This window comes from Arachis ipaensis, chromosome B2, assembly GCF_059453495.1.
Source record: "Arachis ipaensis isolate K30076 ecotype BB chromosome B2, ASM5945349v1, whole genome shotgun sequence".
Classification (NCBI taxonomy): domain Eukaryota; kingdom Viridiplantae; phylum Streptophyta; class Magnoliopsida; order Fabales; family Fabaceae; genus Arachis; species Arachis ipaensis.
Window position 1 is genome coordinate 23,072,415 of NC_142437.1, and position 23,892 is coordinate 23,096,306.

Here is a 23,892-nt window from a genome sequence, read left to right on the forward strand (position 1 = left end):
TAATGTTTGGGGAATTGACTTCATGGGTCCATTTCCAAACTCTAATGGTTACCTGTATATATTGTTAGCTGTAGATTATGTTTCTAAATGGGTGGAAGCAATTTCTACCCGTACTGATGACGCTAACACTGTTGTTTCCTTTGTTAGAAACCATATTATCTGTCGCTTTGGATCACCACGAGCAATCGTGAGCGATCAAGGCACTCACTTCTGTAACAGGAGACTAACAGGATTACTGAAGAAGCATGGGATCATTCACAAAGTAGCAACAGCTTATCATCCCCAGACCAATGGACAAGCAGAAGTGTCTAACAGAGAAATCAAATGCATTCTGGAGAAGATATTAAAGCCTCATAGGAAAGACTGGAGTGCCAAGCTACAAGATGCACTCTGGGCATATAGAACAGCGTATAAGACACCCATTGGGATGAGCCCCTTCCGCTTGCTATACGGAAAGGCTTGCCACCTCCCAGTAGAGATAGAACACAAGGCTTTCTGGGTTGTGAAGGAATGCAATATGAATTTTGAAGAAGCTGGTGCTGAAAGAAAGCTGCAACTAGCAGAATTGGAGAATCTTCGCCTAGAAGCATATGACAACTCCAGGCGATACAAAGAGAAGATGAAGGCCAAGCACATAAAAAGGAGAGAATTCAGACCAGGGGAGTTAGTTCTTCTTTATAACGCCAGACTGAGGCTTATGCTAGGTAAACTGAGATCAAGATGGGAAGGTCCCTATAGAGTAGAAAAGGCGAAGCCATACGGAGTTTTTCACCTGTGTCATCCTTCTAGTTCCAAATTCATTAAGGTCAATGGACATCGCCTAAAGTTTTATCATGGTGAAAAGATGAAGGATCACAAAGAGCTCGAGGTTTTCCTCTTGGAAGACCCACCAACAGAAGCAGAATGAGCCTGAAGACCGTCCAACTTAAGGACGTAAAAGCAAAGTGCTAGGTGGGAGACAACCCACCATGGTATGATCGTTTCATTTCCATCTTAGTTTTATTTTACTTTATTCTATTTTTGTTTTTGTTAATGACTCTTCTCATAATTTCTGCATATAGCTGCATATAGCCTGCATTTGCATTTGCATTCTGCATATATATATATAAAAAAAAGAGGGGCACACGATGCGCAATCGTCGCTGACGCGTCCGCGTCATAGGTGCTTTCGCAACAAGAAGAAAAGAAGCAGAGAGTTATGCAGGAGCGTGGCTGAAGGCATGCCTAAGGCACAAAACACGCCCACGCGTACGCATCCCTGACGCGTCCGCATCAAATTGCAAAATAGCCTTTCACGCGAGCGCATCACCCACGCGCACGCGTGACCCTGCAAACTCGACGTAACTAGGTATATGGCAGAAAGTTATGATGGAGTGGGGCTGGAATGGTGCTGGAAGCACAAGCCCTACCACGCGAAGTCACGAACGCGTGCCCCACGCGGCCGTGTCGTTTTTCAAAATATGGCCATTCACGCGTGCACGTCACCCATGCGCACGCGTCACTCAAAATTTTGGCAATGTGCATATAAAACAGAGAGTTGTGCGTACGTGAGGCTGCACTCGCGCCAATAGCATAAATAAGGTCACGCGTGTGCGTGACCCACGCGTCCGCGTCACCTGAAATTATCACAAACCACGCGAACACATGCCCCATGCGTCCGCGTCACATGCGACGCACAGCTTATCCAGATCAGCGCCAGATATCTTATCTTTTCTTCCCCAAATCCAAATCTTTTCTTTTCCCTTCTTATTTCTTTCTTCTCCCTTCTCCCTTCTTTATTCCTTCTTACTTTTTTTTTACCTTTCCCCCTTATTTTTCACATCCATTATCAAGGTTCTTTTCTTTCTTTCTTCACTTTTCACTTTTCCATTATTTTTATTTATATTCTTTTTCTTTTCTTTTTTTTACTTTCATTATCTATATTTTCTTTTTTTTCTCTTTTTCTTTTTATTCCTTTAATTGGTGTTAGAAATTTAATTGGATGATTGTTTTCTTCTATATTTTGCTTGTGAGTATATTAAGGAATTGTTTGAAAATTAATATTAGTTATTAAAGGGTTATTTGTATGTTCAATTTAATACTTTCCTTAACATCTTTATCATGCATGCTATGTGTTTGTAAAAAAGTCCGTATGGCATTCCACATTATTTTAAATTATTCTATTCTACTACTCTAAATGCCTATTATTTTTTACAAAACTCATTTTATATTTTATTGATTAAATATAATTGTCAATACAAACAGATTGTTAGTTTGAAAGAGTTGATAATCAAACTTGGACATTTAATGCTTGATCTATGCTACTCATGCCTTTGCCGGCATGACAATAAACATCTTGCATCTACTTGCCATCACATGCACTTGCTATATTTCCATTGATGAACTTTTCACATGTAGTCATGACCATGTGTTAACGACATCCTTCTTTACCGTGCATTGATTATCACCTATACCATCCTCTTCCTTGCTCAAACCCTTACCTTTCCATGCACTTATTTTTTTCCTTTTCAGGATGGCCACCAAGAAGGGTAAAGAGAAAGCTACTTCCAAACAACCGGTGAGGAAAGGAACAAAAAGAGCACTAGTGGCAGAGCCATCTTCAACAGCAGTAAAGCCCTCAACAAAGCGAATCAAGAGGATCATCAAGTTCGATGAAAAAGAGAAAGCTTTTCCAGTAAACGACACTGCGCGGTTCACTAACCGCTACTGTGAGCAGATGTTCCCCATCCTAGCTGAGAGGAACTATAACAATGAGCACCTTCTCATTCTTCCGACACACATTATTGAATTTGTTGAGCCCCGCATTAAATAAAGACAATGGAGATTCCTACGGAGACAGTCACGACAGGTTAATCTCTCATAGGTAGTTGAATTCTACTCTAATTTTTACATGCCAACCATGCCGTCTGTCTATGTCCGTCAGAAGCAAGTTCCCATAACTGAAGAGGTAATTCAAAGAGCTCTAGATCTTTCCCCTGCACCAGAAGGATTGGACGCATTCCAAAAAGCCTCATTCAAGTGCCAGACATACCAATTTGACTAGGACGCCGTTCTCAGAGTTATAGCACAACCTGGCAGCAGATGGATCTATGGATACCATCGTTCTCGACCAAAGAGCATATTGGCTTCAGCACTCACCTTGGAGGCTCGAGTATGGGCACAGATTATGTCCCATTACGTCTTTTCGAGCACCCACGAGTCTTCCTTCACCGCAGACATGGCTGTTCTACTCTGGTGTATCCTTACAGACCAGCACCTCAATTTACCAAGACACATTCGGCATGCTATGGGACACATACAGATTGCGGGCAACCTACCTTTTCCCACCTTGGCTTCAGATCTAGTCTCAGCAGCCGGAGTCTCCTACAGAGCTGGGGACACCAAGGCCATGATTCCACGGGATGATCAGATAGTCCCTAACGGGAAATATATCAGACCTCCAGTAGCCATTACTAGCCGGCCTGCAGAACCGGCCGAAGATATTCCTTCTGCCTCCACATCACAAGCACCTTCAATAAACCAACTGCTCCATCAGATACTTGAGAGGCTAGACCGACTTGACCGGAAAGGAAAGCAAAGGGAGCGCCGTAACAAGTGCCGATTTACATACCTCAAGGAGCTGCTTGTTGGTAACCACCCAACTGAAGAAGAACTAAACACCCCGGACTCCACTTCATTTACCAGCACAGGGAGCCATGACGGTCCTGATTGTGGAGATGCTGCTACCAGCCCCCCTCTGTTCCTGACTGATGGCACCGAGGACAGTGCCAAGCTTTAAGTGTGGGGAGGTCGGTCAGTACCTGACTTCCGGAGGTAATTTCTCTTTATTAACACCAATAGAATATGAGTTATTTAATTTTTCTTTTGTTTAGGATAGGATAAATTGCATAGTAATAGGTTATTTGCATGCATGCAGGGGCGGAGCTAGATGAAATATTAGAGGGGGGCCAAAAATATTTACACAATAAAATAAAATTAAAATAAAATTTTAAGAGGGGCTAAACTGAAATTTACATATAATTTACATGTAAAAAATTAAAATTAGGGGGGCGATTGCCCCCTTTTAATGTATGTAGCTTCGCCCCTGCATGCATGCTCTAATTGGTTGAAAATCAATAAGTTTCTTTTTAAGACCCTATTTTTGAAAAATTTTACTAATTTAAATCAAAACTTTTGTGTTAAACTTGTTTGGAAGTTGTATTTGGAACATAGTTAAAAGCTAGAACACACAACCTGTGAGATTTGAGCTTAATTACATGGTTACATTATTTAACCATAAAAATTTTATTCTTGTGTGTTTGCTTCTCTATGATTGTAATCTATATTTTGTTCCATCCTATATGTCCAATATTTAATATGTTATATACATGCATATGATTGAGGCCATTATTTTATTAACTCACTTATCCCAAATAGCCTACCCTTTCAATCACCTTTGTTAGCCAATTTGAGTCTTTTAATCCCATTTGTTCTATATTTTACCACATCACTAGCCTTAAGCGGAAAAACAAGTAATACCCCGAATTGAATCTTTGGTTAGCTTAAGATAGAGATTGTGTATCAATTAAGTGTGGGGAAACTATGGGAACATGGGTTAACAAGGGAATGTGTTAGGTTCTTACATTGACGAATATTGGGAATTTGGGTACCTACTCATGTGAAACTAGAAAAATTATAAATCCATGTGCATTGATAAGCTATGATTATTTTTCTAAAAAAAATCCCAAAATATTCAAATAAATAAGTAATTAGATAAATGAATGAGGGGACAAAATTACCCCAAAGTTAAGTTCAATAAAAATCAATGCATATGTGATACAAGTTAAGAGAAAAGTTGATGCGTGAGTATGTAATACAAAAGTAGGAAAATTTTGGGTAGCTATGCATGATTTAAGAAGAATATAGAGTATGTATAGGTAAGAGTTTAGGTTAATCAAGGATTCAATTTATAGCTCACTTAGTCATATATATACCCTCACCTTTACCTTGGTCCCATTACAACCTTGAAAAGACCTCATGATGTTTGCACTAGTACATTAAATACTTGTTGATTGGTTAGGTGAAGAACAAGATTTAGAAAGCATGATTAGAGAAGAGTAGAGTGAATTACCCTATACACTAGAGTGACTAGAGTGCATATACACCATCAGTGAGGGTTCAATGCTTAATTCTATGATTCCCTGCTTTCATGATGAGCTGTCTTCCTACAAGTTTACTTGTTTTTACTGTATAATTTGAATTAGTGGAATTTGATTTATTTTTGTCTTGAAGAACTTATTTATTTTTAACCAAGTAGGCAAGAATCATTTTATCATATAGTCGCATTCATAGGTTGCATTGCATTGCATGAGTCTTACTTTTTTCTACTCATTTATTTTATCTCCTTAAGCTAAGCATGAGGACATGCTAATGTTTAAGTGTGGGGAGGTTAACAAACCACTATTTTTATGATTTATCTTGTGTTTAATTGAGTGGTTTCATCAAGTCTTCACCCACTTATTCATACTAATTGCATGATTTTATAATCCCTTCCTAGTTTTGTTCTATGGTTGAAAACTTACTTCCTAGAGATCTTTAATCTGTGTATTTTAATCCTCTTTTATATTATTCGATGCCGTGATCTGTGTGTTAAGTGTTTTAGGCTTTATAGGGCAGAAATGGCTTAGAGAATGGAGAGGAAGCTTGCAAAAATGGAAGGAACACAAGAAACTAAGGAGATGACCAGCGAACATCGACGCGCGTGCATGGCTCACGCGAGCGCGCGGAAATGAGGAAATTGTAGCAATGTGTGCACGTTCCTGACGCGTACGCGCGGATTGGAGTATGCACAAATGACGCGCACGCGTGGACGACGCGTACGCGTGACAAGGAAAATCGCTGAATGACGCGCACGCGTGACTGACGCGTACGCGTGACTTGCGCGATCTGCAGAATTAACAGAAAATGCTGGGGGCGATTTTGGTCCGTGTTTTGACCCAGTTTTCGGCCCAGAAACACAAAATAAAGCCAGGGAACATGCAGAAACTCAACATACAGCGAGATACACATTGAGATATTCTCATTAGGATAGTTTTTTAGGTTTTTAGATCTGAATTTAGAGAGGATTACTTTCCCTCTAGGTTCTCTTTTACATTCATAGTTTATTAGTTTTGCTTTTGAATATTGAAGAGTCATTACCTCCGTTGAAGACACTATTCTAGTTAGCTCAATTACTTGACTTTCCTTTATTTAGTAAGGGTTAAGTAAGTGAAAACAACAACCTTTTTTATACTACACTTAAGAGATCTCAACAAGGATAGAACTTCCAATTAATCATTCCCCCAGTCAAGGCTTTTTATCTAGAATATTAATAATCATTCTTAGTTTTTATTGCTTTAATTTATAATTATTTAATTACTCGTTATTCAACTCTTAAACTCTCTTGAAAACTCCTAATTAATAAATTAGCATCCTTCCTTGCAACTCATTGGGAGACGACCTAGGACTCATACTCCCAGTATTTTTATTCTAATTTTTGTGACACCTTTCTAAATTGGTGAGGCGGATTTTAGCTGGTTAAGAGCTATACTTGCAACGCTGTTCTTATATTAAAATCTCTTAATTGGCCTAACTTTTTCCACGTACTACGCAGCTTTGTAAATACACTCTTGACCCTAGTCATGTCCTTGAACCGGAATCAGTCCAAGTAAGAGAAGATCTGACGCTTCCAGTAACTCCGGTTAGGATTGATGATACCAGCATTAAGCGTCTACGTGGAAAGGAGGTTTCCTTAGTAAAAGTAGCTTAGAGTCGGGCTGGTATTGAAGAACATACCTGGGAGCTTGAATCAGAGATGCGGAAGGACTACCCACACCTCTTTTCAGGTAACTCCCTCTGAATTTTGAGGACAAAATTCCTAATTAGGTGGGTAGGATGTAAACCCCGAAAAATCGGTAAATTATTAGTGAATAAATTGAATTTTAATTAGAAAAGCTAAAAATGAAAAACTAATATCAAAATAGGATAGAGCTCGTCGAAACGAGAATTTTGATACTAATTTCGAAAATTTGGCCCAAAATCGGACCGAAAGGGCCGAACCGGTTGAGACGGAGCCCAAACCAGGCCCGTGGGTCCAACTGGACCCAAACACTTAAATGAAACAGCAGCTTTCTTCTTCCTCATTAGCTGCTGGATGCCATAACAGCAAGGGAGACGGAAGAAGAACCCTAACCCTCACCATTCCTTCCAACTACCATAACTTCCTCATCCGGGCTCCGATCGCCGCACCGTTCACGGCCACGCACTCAGCGCGTCGAGCTCTACCTTTCTATCTAAACAATTTCACTGGTAAGTCTCCTATTAAGTTCAGAATCTCTATCCCTCTTTCTTTGGTAAACTTAGAAACCTATGGTGAATCTTGTCCAATTTTTGTATTCTAGGTTCAAGTTAGCTTTTGTAACTTGTGGGCTCAAGCTATTGAGCATATGGGTATGGTAAGAACACCCTAACCCTAGTTCAATCTTGTATTTATGATGGAAAAACTGAAATTGGAGCATGTATATGTATTAGGTGTAGATTAAGTGGGTATATAAGCATTGGAATTGGCTTGGGAGTAAATGGAGGCTTGTTGGTGATCAAGCTTGGTTTGGGGGCTGTTTTAATTGAACTTGGAGGGGCTGTAATTTTGAGTTGTGAGGCTGCCTTGGGTGAACTAAGTGATCGGCCAAGGTATGGTTTAAGGTTCGCACGTTTAATATTTATGGTGTTGCGAAAACTTAGGTTAGAAGAACCATAGGATAAGTTGAATTTGTTAATGGCATTTAATAAGTAGCTTTGTGTTGTTGGTATAAATGTTGATGAACATAAATTGGGATGATGAGGTTATTGATTTCATGTTGTTGGACTTGTGTATAATGGGTTGTGTTGATGTTGAAATTGATGAATTACGGTTGGTAATTGTTAATAAATAGTTATTATGTTAAGTTGATGGATTAATATGTATGAAGGGTTGATTTGTGTTAATAGCATTTAATTGGTATATGTTGATGGAAGGTTGACAAATATATGATGAAAGTTGGTATAGGTGAAGAATTGATATGAATAAATGAAGGGTTAATGATGTATGAGGTAAATGTGGATAATTGTTAATGATTAAGGTTGGTTAAATTGATTATAGGTTATATTGGATTTGGTTGTTGATGAATTGGGTTGATATGGTATTGTAAGGCAAGTTTTATGATAAGAAACTTAAATTGGTGAAAGTGAGGTTTTGTTGGAAATTGGTTAAAACCAAATTTTGATGAACTTTGGATGTCCATAATATTCTCCTCAAATTTTGGATTGAATTGTGGTTTGTTGCAAATAAAAGATGGTTTTAAGAGCTTTTGATTGATATCAACTTTGTGAAAAACAGAATTTTGTGGAGAAAGTTATAGACGTTGCAATTTTAGTGTTTAAATCTGAATTCAGGATGACCAAACAGGTTGTTGCAAGCTTGCTGGGCATTCTGCCCAGTTTTTTTTGAAGAACGCCCACCCACGCGTGCGCGTGGTGCACGCGTGCGCGTGGCGTGGAATTTTGGCGATGCATGCGCAAGAGGCATGCGTACGCGTGTGTGCATATTCACGCGTACGCATGACTCACGCGTACGCGTGACTTGATGTACACTCCACGCGTGCGCGTGGCCTACGCATACGCGTGGATGCTGCCTGCTGCAAAAATCAGTTTTGGCCATTTTTAAACCAATTTTCCACTTCTAAACCTCCATTTTCTTCCCTTTAAGGCTTTAAGTATGGTTCTAGGTCCAGTAGACAAAAGAAGCTAGGAAAACAAGATAACTTGAGGGTGAAGAAAGTTGTAAATGGTGGCTTTTATGAGGAAGATAAGAATGTTAATGAGGTTTAAAGTTAAGGCTTGCCATTTGATGATGAATTGATGATAATTGCCCTGACTTATGAATAAAGATATCTGAGACATGAGTTTCCCTGGGTAAGAACCGTGGCTCGCCACCACGTGTTCCAGGTTGATTCTCGATACTCTGTTGACTCTACGTCGTAAGGGTGACCGGGCACGTATAAATTCCCGGGTATGGATAGCCCCCATTGAGTGACTATATGATAAATGAATGTGAACTCTATGCATAGACTCTTGGGGATACACGACGGGGGACAGTCTAAGGTTTTCGAACTTGTCGGTTGGCTGGATAACCGACAAATGGGCTCCATCAGCCATAGGACAGGCATGCATCATATGCATTTGTTTGTTTGACTGCTATGCATTTCCTGGGTTTGCCTAATTGATATATGTCACATACTATCTGTTATACTTGCTATTTGTACTATCTGCTTACTACTTGTGCGTGAACTTGTTTGGTTGCGTGTTTTTGTTGCATTCTGAATGATGGAAGGATGGAGGAAATGGAGGAAATGGTTTGGTGTTAGGTTAAGTTTGAACTTGAGTAAGTTAGATAGAATTAGAACACCTACCTCTATTTATGGCTTCTGGTTAGTACTTATGTTGGATAACTGAATAACAGAGTTCTAGGATTGCCTATGGCATTCTCAGGACCTTATTTATTATACGCGTGGCACTTTTACCATGCTGAAAACCTCCGGTTCTCATTCCACATTGTATTGTTATTTTTCAGATGCAGGTCGAGAGGCTCCTCGCTAGGCGTCTGGTCCTGGAAAGTGAAGTAGTCCTTGGGTGTATTTTGGTTTCTATTTGTATATATGTATATATATGTGTAGCTTACTCTCCAAGTAACTTATGTATGCTGCTCCTCTTAGAGGTTGAGGGAGAGTTAGGGGTTTACTTTGATATTTTGATGTATTTTGGGGACACTTATGTATATATATATATATATATATATATATATATATATATATATATATATATATATATCCTCCGGCCAGCCTTAGCTTCGCAGGCTGAGTCAGGGGCTAGTTATGCTGTTCCTTGGCTTTCCTTTATCCTTTTGTTTATTGTTTTATCTTGTTCCCATTAGGTTCCTTAGCGCACAAGTAATCCCTTCCTTTGAGCGTTGCGCTTTTCATTTTGCGATCTTTGCTTACCCGTTTTGTTTCAAAGCTCCTAGTATATTATCTTATTCTCTATTATGTATTTATTTTGCGGTCTAGAGGTCCGTAACACCACATTACCTCTGTTCTACGACTTAAGCGTAAAACTCTGTGTAATAGGGTGTTACACCATATGTCAGGATAGAGCTTCCCTTTACTACCATTGGAGTTGCTCTTATTATATAATTTGATGATAATTTAAAATAGAATTAACTTTTATGTAAAAAAAATATTAAATTATCAATTAATGATCTTTTAGTGGCTAAAGATCCTTTGCATTTAGTGAGAGGTATTTGGTTCAACATCCACTTAAAATATATTTTTATATAAGTATATAACATATACATATATAAGGTGTGCGGATTGGTCAAGTAGAGTTGAGACTCAACCCGTACCCTATCCGATACGTACAAAAATCCTACCTATTGCGGATCGAATTGACAATCATACCTGATCGAGTAAAATCGGATTGAGTATCTGTAGATAGGGTGCATGTTGCCACCCCTAATCACACACTCTCTGCGTTCTTTCTCTTATGCTAGAAAATTGTTTCTCTTTTAGAATAGTTATCTGTAATCTTGGACAATTCCTTGTACATAAAAAAAAAAATCCAAATTTCCAACTAAAGTTGAGTGCTCCTACAAATTAAATAACATGTTGTAAACTCATTAGATTTTGTGATTTTCATCGCAACAAAATTTGTAATCAAACTTGTAATGTAATCTAGTAGTAATTATTGCTTAGAATGAGAAGGTTTGAAAAAAAATATATCTAAGTTTCTTATGTAATGTCTAATTTAATTTAGTGCTTAGTGTAAAAAGGTTTTAAAAAAGATATTTAAAAATTTTAAATAACTGGATATATGAGTTCTTTAGCTTGAAAAGACTAATCAGTATATCTTGTATCTGTTAAAGATATAATGAAAATTTCAATATTTGTTGGAAATTAATTATAGGTAAATCTCAACCGAATTAATAGATATTGTACTATTGTAGTTAGGGCTGGCAATGGGTAGGGTAGGGTAGGGTTTGGACCCTACCTTACGGGTTGAAAATTCTATTAAAACTCTACTCTATCCTACCCGCGGGTTGAGAATCTCTCAACCCTAACCCTACCCGCACCCTAAAGTTCTAAACCCTACCCTACCCTATCCTACCTGCAGAAATATCAAATTTTTTTAAATTAAATATAAAATTCAATCATTTCAAATTTTATACATATTAATAACATAAAAAATAACAAACTAATGCTCTAAATTACTAAATTAACTAATTAGTTTAGTGGTTGTTCACTTATTGTAAGTCATTACATAAAAAAGGTTGTAGGTTTAACTCTCACTTCCTTCATTATATACCTAATTTTTATAAAATATGTGTTATATTTGAGGTGCGGGTAGAGTAGGGTAGGGTACACCCTAAACCCGTACCCTACCCTACCCGCAGGCATACTCGGACCGTATCCTACTCTACCCGCAGCGGGTAGAGTATCCTACCCTATTCGAACGGATTGGACCAGATTGGGTACCCGCGGGTAGGATATGAATTACCAGCACTAATTGTAGTGTATCTTTTCTGAATTCTTATTTCATTTTTATAGCACTATTTAGTATTCTTTCCCGTGCATACCTGAGTCATTTCAAACAATATATACTTAACTAATTATGTAAAATGTTACTAAAGGTATTAAGTATTTTTTCGGATGTAATGGAGGGATAATATTTAGTTTATTTGAAACCTTTTGAAACAAAAATAAAATCATCTAAACGTTAAGACAAAATTAAAATTTGATTCAAAACTAACATTAGAAGCTAAAATAATATTTTAATATCTTTTAACTTAATCCAAGCAATTTTGTTCTTTGTATTGTGTATCTAAATTTTCATTGTTTTATTTATTTATTTATATATTTATCTTTCCTTCTCTCTGCGTGTCTTTTTTATTTGCTACTTCTTTATTTCTATTTATATTATACAGCAACAAATGTTTATCCCAAAACCAAAGAGAAGAAAAAGTCATGGTGGACAACGATTATTATGACCCCACGGTGAATGTGAGGGGTAAGTTGAATAAACAAGTATTGTCTAAAGTCTAAAAATAGAAATAGATTCTCTCAATTTTTTTTAATAATTGAGAGAATAAAATATAATTTTTTATTATTAATTTTATAAGTAGAACCTAAAATAAATACGAGAGAAAATAATAAAAAGTTAAAAATTACATTTTATAGTTTATACTCTCAATTTTTTTTTTAACAATGGAGAGAATTTATTTTCAATAAAAAATATACAGTAACATAGTAATAGTTACAATAGAATAAAGATAAAAGAAGAAGATATAAAAAAGAGTATAATAAGAATAACAATTATTAATTTGAATAAAATAGTAAAATTAATTATTTTTTAAAATATAAAATTAATATAAATTAAACGTTAAAAATAATTTTAAAATTTTTGGCAAAGATTAAGACCAAGAAACACAATTTACTCCTGTACAAAAACACTCTTTTGGATTTCACTATTTTCATAAGCAACAAACTTAATAAATTTATAAATTAGTCCCAAGCAACACTTTGTTATAACGAGAAGTTCATTTTTTATCTTTTAAATTAATGAGTAATGCTAGGTAATTCATAATTTTTTTGAACAACATGAACAACCACCAATCAAATTAAAACACACTATACTTTTAAATTACCCACTTAAATCTTAATATTAGAATAACCATCCGCACACCTAATGAAATAAACATTCGATATATTCATTATTCACATTATTTAATATTTTCATTGTCTACCTATATTTTTCCTAAATTTTTATATTGCCGCTCTTAGTTTAGAGGCGTGTGTATATATATATATTAAGTGAGGGAATATCTTAGTTCTAGAATGATAAGGAAGATTCTCATCCTATATATTAAACAAGGTTTATTGTAAGCTTGTTATTGCAATTCAGAAGAGAAAAGAGAATGGTTAGGAACGAGGTAACAACATATGCTATTGCAATAATGTTGTTGTTTGGTGTGCTTATTCATTCTGCTGTTACTATTCCTGAAGGACCTTTGAATAATCCATCTAATTATATTGAATCTGATCAGAAAATGTGTATCAAAAAATGCCAGAAACGGTATTTTAAGAAACCCAAAGTGTTGAGGGTATGCTCTTGGAAATGCGATGGTAAGTACATTTAAGTTGTCGTAAATCTTTTTGAGGTTTTATAAACATTTTTAATAAATTATTATAAAATATCTAAATTATTCAACTGTATGAAATACACATACAAGAAGTTTTAAAGGAATATTTAGGAATGCAAATTGTGGTAATTAGGCTCAGGCCTAATAACAAACAAATATTTTAAGAATAAATAGATAAAAAAACATACGAAATAGTATAAAAGAGATAAAATTATACCTCAGTGATTAGAAAATAAGAGTGTTTTCTCAAGAGAAAACTTTTTTCAAGATAATAGCAAGTCAGTTTTATTTTGGGTTAACTTTTCATTTTTGTAATTTATTTTTGCTTATTTCGTATTCTTTCGTGTGTACTTTTACTTAGTTACTCAAATTTTAATCGTTCAATCTAGTTTTGATTTATTTTTCATTTTAATAAATGTTCTATTTGGTTTCTGTATTTTTATAATTTAAGTTTGATCTGTGCTATATTAATTTTAGTATGAGGCGAATAAAGGCATGCATTGTTAAAAAGACAAAAAAAAAAGAGTTAAAATTGATTTTATTTAATATTTATTAATTATTGTAATAATTAATAAATACTAAATAAAATCAATTCTGATTATTTTTGGCTATTTTTTTTTGTTACAAAATATTTCGATAACTCTAAATGGTTGTGTTTTTAAGAATGATCATAAATTTTCCTTTTTGCTGCAGGTTTATTGGGGTTAGAAACTTAGAATTTAAATAAATCCTCTGATGTATTGAAGAAGATTTGAATACTCTGATTCACATGGCTGATGGGTGACGATTCAGGGTGTTTGAATACTTTTTTTTTCTTCGATTCAGGTTGTTTAATTTTCTAATTTCAATAGTTTGATGTACTTTCCATAAGACAACAGTAACCCCTTAGGGCAAGGAAATGTAGTAAAAAATATTGGGAAATAAATATTTGGATAAAAGTATTATTTTGATTTTAATATTTGTGTTAAATTCTTTTTAATATTTCAAATGTCTTATTTTAATTTTAAAAATTTTAAAAGAATTTAATATTGTCTTACTGCGTTAAATTTGGCTTGAATCATTAAAAATTTTTTATATTAGTAATTATTGGTAGATCAATTTTACATATATACTAAAATCGAACGTTATTTTACTTTTAAATATACTAATTTTGTTTGTATTAAATTTAACTATGAAACAATATTAAACCTATTTAAAATTTTTTAGGACTAAAATAAAAAATTTAAAATATTAAAACCAAATTAAAATTTAATTCTATTATAACTAAAATATTACTTTATTCTAAATATTTATTGCACTTGATAATTGCAATTTTTAGCCAATTTTCGTTTTTTTTTAGCTAAATTTAATTTGAATTACTTAATTAGTTGGCACAAATCTATGTTTATCCAACTGTTTAATGAGCAATTAATAAGTAAAAACTGGAAGTAGTTTTTTTTTTGTCTTTCAAGAATAAAATTTTACATTCAAACAAAATATTTAATTAAGTTTAACCAAATTATTATAACAATTTTTTAAATCACGCTTTTCCTTCTCCTTCTCCTTTTTCTTTTTTAATGTTGCTTCTTCTTCTTATTCTTTAAGTAATATTTTAACTGTTTGTTTAAATCTGAATCGAATTACTAAAATAAGCAGAAACAGAACCAGAAATTTAAGACAGATCACAGCGTTCAAAACAATAAATGATTCAAGTTCAAATCAATTGAATGAGAGCGATTTGAATTTTTTTTCTCAATCGAATCAAGTGGACGAGATTTGGATTATTCAATTTTTAATTGAATGGAATGAAATGCAATCGCTAAATCTAGTTGTTTGTGAACGCCATTTTTGGTTCATTTGATATTATACAACAATTTCATTTTGATAATATTTTTGGTTCATTCGAGGCGGAGGTGTTTCTGAATTCAAATTTATATAATGGACAATTTTTGGTTTATTTGGTATTATACAACGGTTTCATTTTGATAATATTTTCAGTTTATTCGAGACGTAGGTGTTTATGAATTCGAATTTATATAATGGACAATTTTTTATTCATTTGATATTATACAATGGTTTCGTTTTGATAACATTTTCGGTTTTGAAATTATTTAATAACGTCACTATAGAGAATCATAATAAATAAAGATGTTAGGTGATGAAAATAATGAAAAAGAAAGATAATAAAAAAAGAAAAGAAGAAAAAAGAAGAAGACACAGTAATCTACGTGCGCGAATTTAAAAGAAGAACGAGGAGGAGGAGGAGAAGGAGGACGACGAAGAAGTGGTTTTTGTTGAGTTTGAGCCAACTTGATTAAATTTGGTTGCCAAAAATACTTGAATGTGTAGCTGAACTGTTTCACAATATGTTCGATAGGCTAAGGCAATCTTTGAATTTTCGATACTTTCTTAAACAGATTAGTGAATTGAGTACTCAACTAACCCAAATTAATAGAAATAATTAAAGTAATTTAAATCATTGAATGGTCTTGTATATGAAAATCATGTTTAATATGTCATGTGCTATTATTTATTTGTTTTTCAAGAATAAAAAGGCTTAGATTTATATTTGGAAATAAAAAGAATTTTTTTTTAAAATTTAAATCAAATTATTAGAACAAAAGAAAAAGGATTTTTTTAAATAAATTAATTAAATTTCATATTTACTTCTATATGTATTTTTAAAATTATTTGTTTTTGTACTCTATTATTGATTTTGTCTTTTGTTATACTTTACTCAAATGAGATATCACGTAAGATTTATAATGCACGGATATTGACATGGATACGAAATACGATATAACACGGGATATAAGGACATGCAAATTTTAAAATTTATAAGATATGGAGACACGCGCATACATATAAAATATAAAGTATTTTTCAGATAAATTGTAATAAAGATATTAAAACCTAAATTAATTTTTTAATTATTTTTAATATTTTATTTTAATTATATAAAGTATTTAAAATTTTTTGTTTTAATAAATAATAATATATACTATTTCTAAATTTATTTTAGAAACACATGTTAAGAATAAGATTATATATGCTGACATATGATAGTATTTAAATATGTACAAACATATCCGAAAATTTTTTTTATTTTTTATTAAGACACAGTTGAACATAACAGACACACTTATCAATAAATATCATGTTCAACACGTAGACACAATAACTTAACTTTGTGTCTGTACTTCATCGCACAAGATAAATACCACAATTTTTTTATTTATCTCATTTGTGGCCAAGATACGTAATAAAATCATGTAAATAAAATATATGTATAAATTCAATCAAAATTACAATAGTTTAAATTGGATTAATTTGAAGAATAAATCTAAATCGATACAATATAAATTACAATAATTTAAATTAAATTAGATTAAATTGAAAAAAAAAATCAAATCAATACTATCTAAATTTTAACAAATCATAGTGAAATGATAATATAACTTTACATATGACTTTTTTCTATTTTATATTGTTCTTTACAGCCACGAATTCAAAAAATTTAAGTGGTATGGATAAATATATAGCACATAGAAAAACAAAAAAAATCTTATAATTTATAAACATATCAAAGCACGCATATAGAAATAAATAATATAAAAATATTAAATATTAAATAATTATTTATTTATTTATTATTAATATTGATCTATTAATAAATAATAATATAATTATTAATTAAATAATAATAATAATAATTAATAATACTAATAATAAAAAAGTTGGATAAAAAATTCAAGAATATAAACTTCAACTAAATAAATTTATTAGTTTATAATGCTAAAGTAATGTTTTATTAAATTAATTTATATATTTTTATCTTATATTTCTAGATATAAATTAGAGTTTAATTTTGATGTACTAATAGTATAAAATATTTTATACAATTTTTTAATTATGTCTGTTTTTTTAAATAATTATTCATATAATCAATATAAAAAATAGCTATTTATTATGACATTATATGACATTATATTACATAATTAGATGCACGTATAAATTTATTTTACAATGTATTAAAATTTAATTCTATATTACATAATTAGATGCACGTATAAAATAAAAGAGTTAGCTAACTTGTATGTTCACTACAAGAAAACCGGCAGATAGCGGCGGTTATTTAGCAGCAGTTTTATAAAATCGCTGCTAAATAGATTCTGCCAACGGTTCTTGTAGCGGTTTCAGAGGACGCTACCAAATGAGCTTATTTTGCAGCGGTTCTTGTGGCGGTTTTAGGGGACGCTGCTAAATAATCTCATTTTGTAGCGGTTTTTCTGTAACCCCTGCTAAATGTCCAGTTGTTGAATACATTGATACTCGTTTTGCAGCGGTTTTTTTCCAACCGCTGCAATATTTTTTAATACTTGAATTTTTTTTGTATAAACATTATTGCCTTCTTATAACTATTCTAATTCTCGTTATTTTTTTTTAATGAAAAGATAAGGTTCAAATACTGCAACTTAATTAATGCATTAAATAGATTTTCAATCTTGTGTTACATAAAAAATAATTCATTACTTAAAAAAAATTATACATGAATAACTAAAACCGAATTTACGAATCATATTTTCTCTTGTAGTATCAGCCATTTTGAGTTTGTATTTAACCATAACTGGTAACATAAAAATCAAGTAAACGTCCGAATTCACTAAGTCAAGACAAAGTTTAGTGGAAAAAAAAATCAGAATTACTAAAATAGACAAACAAGTTTTGAGTCAAAATTTCTCATCAACATCGTATTGACCTGGCTAGAAATACTCTGTCAAAAAAGCACTGCAGTGACGTGATAACGGATCTGATAAGTCATCTCCAAACCATGGCATCTTGTTCAGATCGAAACCCCTTTTTGCAGCATGTACTGCATCTTCTCTGTGTTGGGTGTTTAAAGTTTCATTGTCTTCTTCTGGAATCCTATTGAGCTCAACATCCCTGGAGATGTCATATCCACCGGAGGAGATAGCATCTAAATCATCTTCTGAATCAGTGCCTGCTCCATCTAGAGTGTCAGCAACTATTTCGCCTGAATATTCCGCTGACACTGAATATATGAACATGCAACCAACAACATATAAATCTAGTTAAAAGATAATGATAACTTCCAAGTCATTCTAGTTATTAAGGAAAGAAATTTTCGGAAATATGGGAAGAGGACTTTCAAAATTAACAAATGCAAAATTAAATATTACCGTCTCCTTCTTCAATAGTTTGGACAGATTTCTTGGAAAGAAGCTCTTTAATAGCACGTTCTATATACTTGAATTCCTCTTTTGAAGCAATCTCCAACTCAACACTATGCGAGTTATTAAAGCGCATCTGCACCATAATAAAATGTATAGTTGATGGTCTATTCTGTAAAACATATCGTGTCTCTGTAATTCACTTACTGTGCTAGAAATTTATTACCAACCTTTAATTCAGCAAGTATGTCTTCAGATGTCCTACCAGCTACAAATGTCACAAAAACATAGCCAAATTTCTCCTCGTACCTTGATCCCCATTCATGAAGTTCCTACAAATTTTAGCATTAATGGAACAACTATCACTGGTTAAATGTCATAAGCATATAGCAACTTAATATTCTTATTTTTCAAATAATATTGAACGCAAGTGTTTAAGAGTACGGCTAATGAACATACCTGCACAGTTGCTTCGTTTCCCGTTTCCAAGTATTCATTAGAACAAGATCGACCTGATAAAGCCTCCAACCAAGACCTAACATTCAACTTACGGGACCATATGTCTCTGGCAACCATAATTGCATGTTCCAATGAAGAGAATGGAGAGGCCATAGCCATTTTGTTAGCGAATGTTGTGCCTGCACAGCATGATGAGAAATCCTCCGTTTTTATTTCTCCTGTTACAACACCTTTTTATATTAATTATACTTGTCAATGATAACAATATTGTAATTCAAGATAATTTACTCGATGTCATAATTTTCTTTATTGGATGTTAAGAACAATAACAATGATGATGAGGAACTGGTGGCATTCATGAAAATCAACTTGAAATGAAAACTTAATTCAAATACGAAAACACAGATAGTAATGTAACCAGCAAACTGCGCACATCATAAACATTGTTAAACTTATCAAACACACAGATACTATGAAAATGCTGCACATGTTTTGCCTTATTTTCACTATGGCACATAATCTATGTTATCAGAACCATCTGCTACTAGGTCTTCTATATCATCATCTCTTGTCAACTATAAATCACTGATGTCACCTGCTGCTGACATGTTCAACCCGGGCTGAGGAGAAAAAGCAGCTTCAACATCCTCATTCTCTCCTCCCATGTCATACAAGTCTCGTGGTTTTACATGAACCACTACACTCCATTCTTGATCTACTTCATCACGTACATAGTACACGAGCTGAGCTTCTGATGCCAATATGTACGGTTCATCCTCTTCTCGATCACCGGTGTGAATTGGACGAGCGAAATTAACGCTGATAAGGCCCAGATGGTCTTCTTTGATTCCTCTGCTCGTAGTTGTATCAGCCCAAATACATTTGAACAAAACCACTGTGAAATGGCTGCTGTAGTTCAGTTCGATGATGTCCACAATTTTTTCATAATATGGAACACTACCAACAGCCACTCTGTTGTCACGCATGCTGGCATAACTTCTTGTATTGGATGAGACATAAACTCCACTATTTTGTGTTTTCAGCCCATCTTCCCTTGTGATAGTTCTAAACTTGTACCCATTGACGTTGTATGACCCAAACCGTCTTGCCTGAAGCATGGGACCACATGCCAGCAACTTCATTTCTTTCGAATGTACGGTACTATCCATTGGAACCTAGCACCATAAATTAGAGTTTGTTCGTATTAAAAATTGAAATTTACAAGAAATAATTCTAGGACAGAAATAAGTTGGTCAGCTTAAATTTCAGCGAACCTCACACTTGAACCGGCTTGGAAATTCTGCATGCACGACACGGTCTATCTTAGAGTGCGACCTTGTTTGATCCCGTAACTTTCGCTTGGTTTCTGACCTAAATTTACTTTATGACATAACAAGAAATTAGTCCAACGACTGAGTGTTTGAAATTGGTTATAATCGTGCTTAATGATTACATGTGCATACTTACTCAATAAATGGAGCGACGGCCTCGCAATTGACTAGCACATGACGATGTGCCTGATCTCTTTCCATTGGGGTTAGTGCAAAATGTGATACAGCCCCCGAAGCTTTTCCAATTTCAGGGAACATAGTACTTCCTGCATTGTTTGTTATCTCAACAGGTCGATCGTCAACTCGTGATGGACGGTTGATTCTAGTCTCAGTATTATCCAAATATCTGGAGCAGAATGTCAAAATCTCCTTGGATAAATAGCCCTCCACAATTGAGCCTTCAGCTTGTGCCCTGTTACGCACGTATTGCTTCAATTGTCTCAAGTACCTTTTACATGAATACGACATAACGTTTAGTATACACGTAAGAAAATTGGAAAAAGGATTCTTAAATGAGTTTATTAGCACGCTAACCTTTCTACTGGATACATCCACCGATAATGTACCGGGCCACCAAGTTTTAGTTCATCAACGAGGTGCACCGTAAGGTGAACCATGACAGTGAAGAAGGATGGAGGAAATATCATTTCCATCTGACACAGAGTTTACACAACATGATTCTGAAGGGCACCAAGCTGCATAGGATTTATAGCTTTTCCACAGAGTTCTCGGAAAAATGAGGACAGATTCGCAATCACATTCGATACCGGACTTGGCAATGCATTCTTCACCAAAATTGGAAGTAATTTTTCCATTAGAATGTGGCAGTCCTGACTCTTAAACCCATACAACTTGCGCTGCCGGATGTCAACACAACGAGCAATATTGCTCGAGTAACCATCTGGAAAGACCACGTTCTGTAGAGTCTTCAGAAATACATCCTTCTGTGGATTCGACATAGTGAAGATTGCTGAATGATATTTACCACCTTCGTCCGGCCACAATTCAGACCTTATGCCCATGCTTTGTAAATCTTTGCGAGCTTTAAGATTATCTTTTGATTTGACGCTATCGTTTAAAATAGTGAAGACCACATTGTCACAAATGTTTTTCTCTATGTGCATCATGTCAAGGTTATGACGCAACATGTGATCCTTCCAGTACGGGAGATCAAAGAACACACTCCTCTTTTTCCAATACGAGTCATCTTGATCTGCATCTTCACTAATGCGTCTTATTTTGACTGTCAGAGTTGAGTTCTTCCCAAACGTTACTTGCATGTTACACTGCTGTCTTAAGACATCTGTTCCAGAATACTTCTTCGGTGGATCCCTGCTCTCAACTTGTCCGTCAAATCAACTACGGTCTAGTCTATACTTATGGCTCTGAGGCAAGAAGCGGCGATGTCCCATGTAACACCATTTTCGACTGAATGTTAGTCGCTGAGGCTTAGCGTCCATATTACAGTTCGGACATGCTAACCCATTGTACGTGTTCCATCCAGATAAATTTTCCAACCCCGGAAAATCGCTAATAGTCCACATTAACGCCGCACGCATCTTGAAAGTGGTCCTCTTATTAGCATCATAAGTTTCAACACCATCCCACAATTGCTTCAACTCATCCACCAAGGGCTCCAAATATACATCTATGTCATTACCCGACATTTTAAGACCGGGAATAATCATAGATAGGATAAAAGATGTTTGTTTCATGCAAAGCCATGGAGGAAGATTGTACGGAATAAAAATCACTGGCCAAATGGAATACTTCGTACTCATATTGCCAAAAGGATTAAATCCGTCACTAGCTAAAGCTAAACGAACATTGCGCGGATCGTTGGAAAAACATAGATACTTTGCATCAAATTCTTTCCATGCTTCAGCGTCCCTTGGATGCCTCAAGTACCCATCATTATTGTCAGACTCTTTATGCCATACCATGTCAGTTGAAGTCTTGCTACACATGAATAACCGTTGCAGTCGTGGTATAAGAGGAAAGTAATGGAGAGTTTTTGCTGGGAGAGGCTTTCTGTTCTTCCTGACCGGTATTTTGAGTTTCGTAACGGAACCCTTTTGCGTTTTTTGCTTCCATCGTGAAGTCCCACACTGTTTGCATTTGGTCGCGTCTTCATCATCACCCCGATACAACATGCAATCATTCGGGCATGCATCAATGTTTTTATATTCAATCCCCAACTTTCGTATAGTTTTCTTCGCTTCATAGAAAGTGGATGGGAGTTTGGCTTGCTCGAATGCATCCCGCAATAAGTCCAAGATCATCGACATAGCCTTGTCACTCACCCCGCACATACACTTAATGTGATAAAGTTTCACCAGAAAAGACAACTTTGAGTATTTCGAGCAGCCGGGATATAATTCCTCCGCTCCATCCGCAAGAAGATCGTGAAAATCCTGTGCCTCGCGACTTTGACCATCGTACAAGTATGGCAACTCCAGATCATCGTCTTCTACAGGATCCCCTGTTGTGGTCTCCTCACCTCTAGGAGGCATTGTGAAGTTAAATGCCTCTTGCACCATTTGAAGATATGGATTTTCCTCGGTTGTAACTTTCTCAAGTATCGGTGTGCAAGTAGATCTCTCATCAGCTGGTTTTTCACCATGACGCAACCACAAAGTATATCCAGGGGAAAAAGGCTTTATCAACAGGTGGTCGTATGCATCCTCTCTTGTTTGCATAAATTGAAACCCACATTGAGGGCATGGACATTTTATCATGTTATCCGACGATGCATTCGCAAATACAAAGTCTAGGAACTTATTAAGTCCTCGTTTATATTCTATGCTATCTCATGGCTTAAGAATCCAGGTTTTGTCCATATCTATTGTACACCAAAAAACGCACATAATTACATGTATACAACGACGATGAAATGTACGCCAATTTAGATATATTTTGTAGTACATTTTGAACTTATTCAAAAGATAAGAATGACATAATTTTAAACAATTTGGATAATATTGATTTGGTTTAAATTTTTTCACGTAATTTAATTTTATGCAAATGCTTGATTTGTAACGTGCTATTTTAAATTTAGTTTTCAAATTATTTTGATCAAATAAAATATAATTTGAATTAAATAGAATTTATATTCTAGTTAAACTTTAATTTTTTACTTTAAAGTTGTCATTCGAATATTTAGTTCATATATTTAAATAATATTTTAAATTGCTAATACGTATATGTATATATATATATATATATTTATTTAAATTAGTCTCTCAAATTTTTATTAATAATAACATATTTTACTCAAGTTATGTAACATATAAATAGTTATTATTTAAATATTTTGAAAATGGTGGTACCTGGATGAACGTGTAGTTGGAAATTGAAAAAACCCACAGACGACTGTTGTTGGCACCCAAAATTTAAAAAGAAGTAGAGTAGAGATAATGAGTTTACAATTATACTTAAGTGAAATCTGTTATTATATAGTCGACCAAACTCATTTAAAATATAAGATATTATCAAGTCTGTTTTGAGGATAAGTAATAGAAAAAATGAATTTGCCTATATGCTCCGGATTTACAGGCTATTTTTGAACAGAAACCTTTTTTTCAGTTACAAATAATTAAATAGAAGGCTAAATTAATTAAATAAAAAGGTTAAATTAAGTAGTAGGAGAAACGGGCTACTCAACTCAAATAACAAATAAATTTAAA

The 23,892-nt window shown here is 34.2% G+C and overlaps 1 protein-coding gene across 1 annotated transcript; it reads right to left on the reverse strand.

Annotated features, from left to right (window-relative positions):
* Window positions 1-21,561: 21,561 nt before the first annotated feature.
* Window positions 21,562-22,944, reverse strand: LOC107627009 (uncharacterized). The gene has a single exon (XM_016329893.1). The coding sequence runs from the start codon at window positions 22,942-22,944 to the stop codon at window positions 21,562-21,564; it is 1,383 nt and encodes a 460-aa protein (XP_016185379.1).
* Window positions 22,945-23,892: the final 948 nt, after the last annotated feature.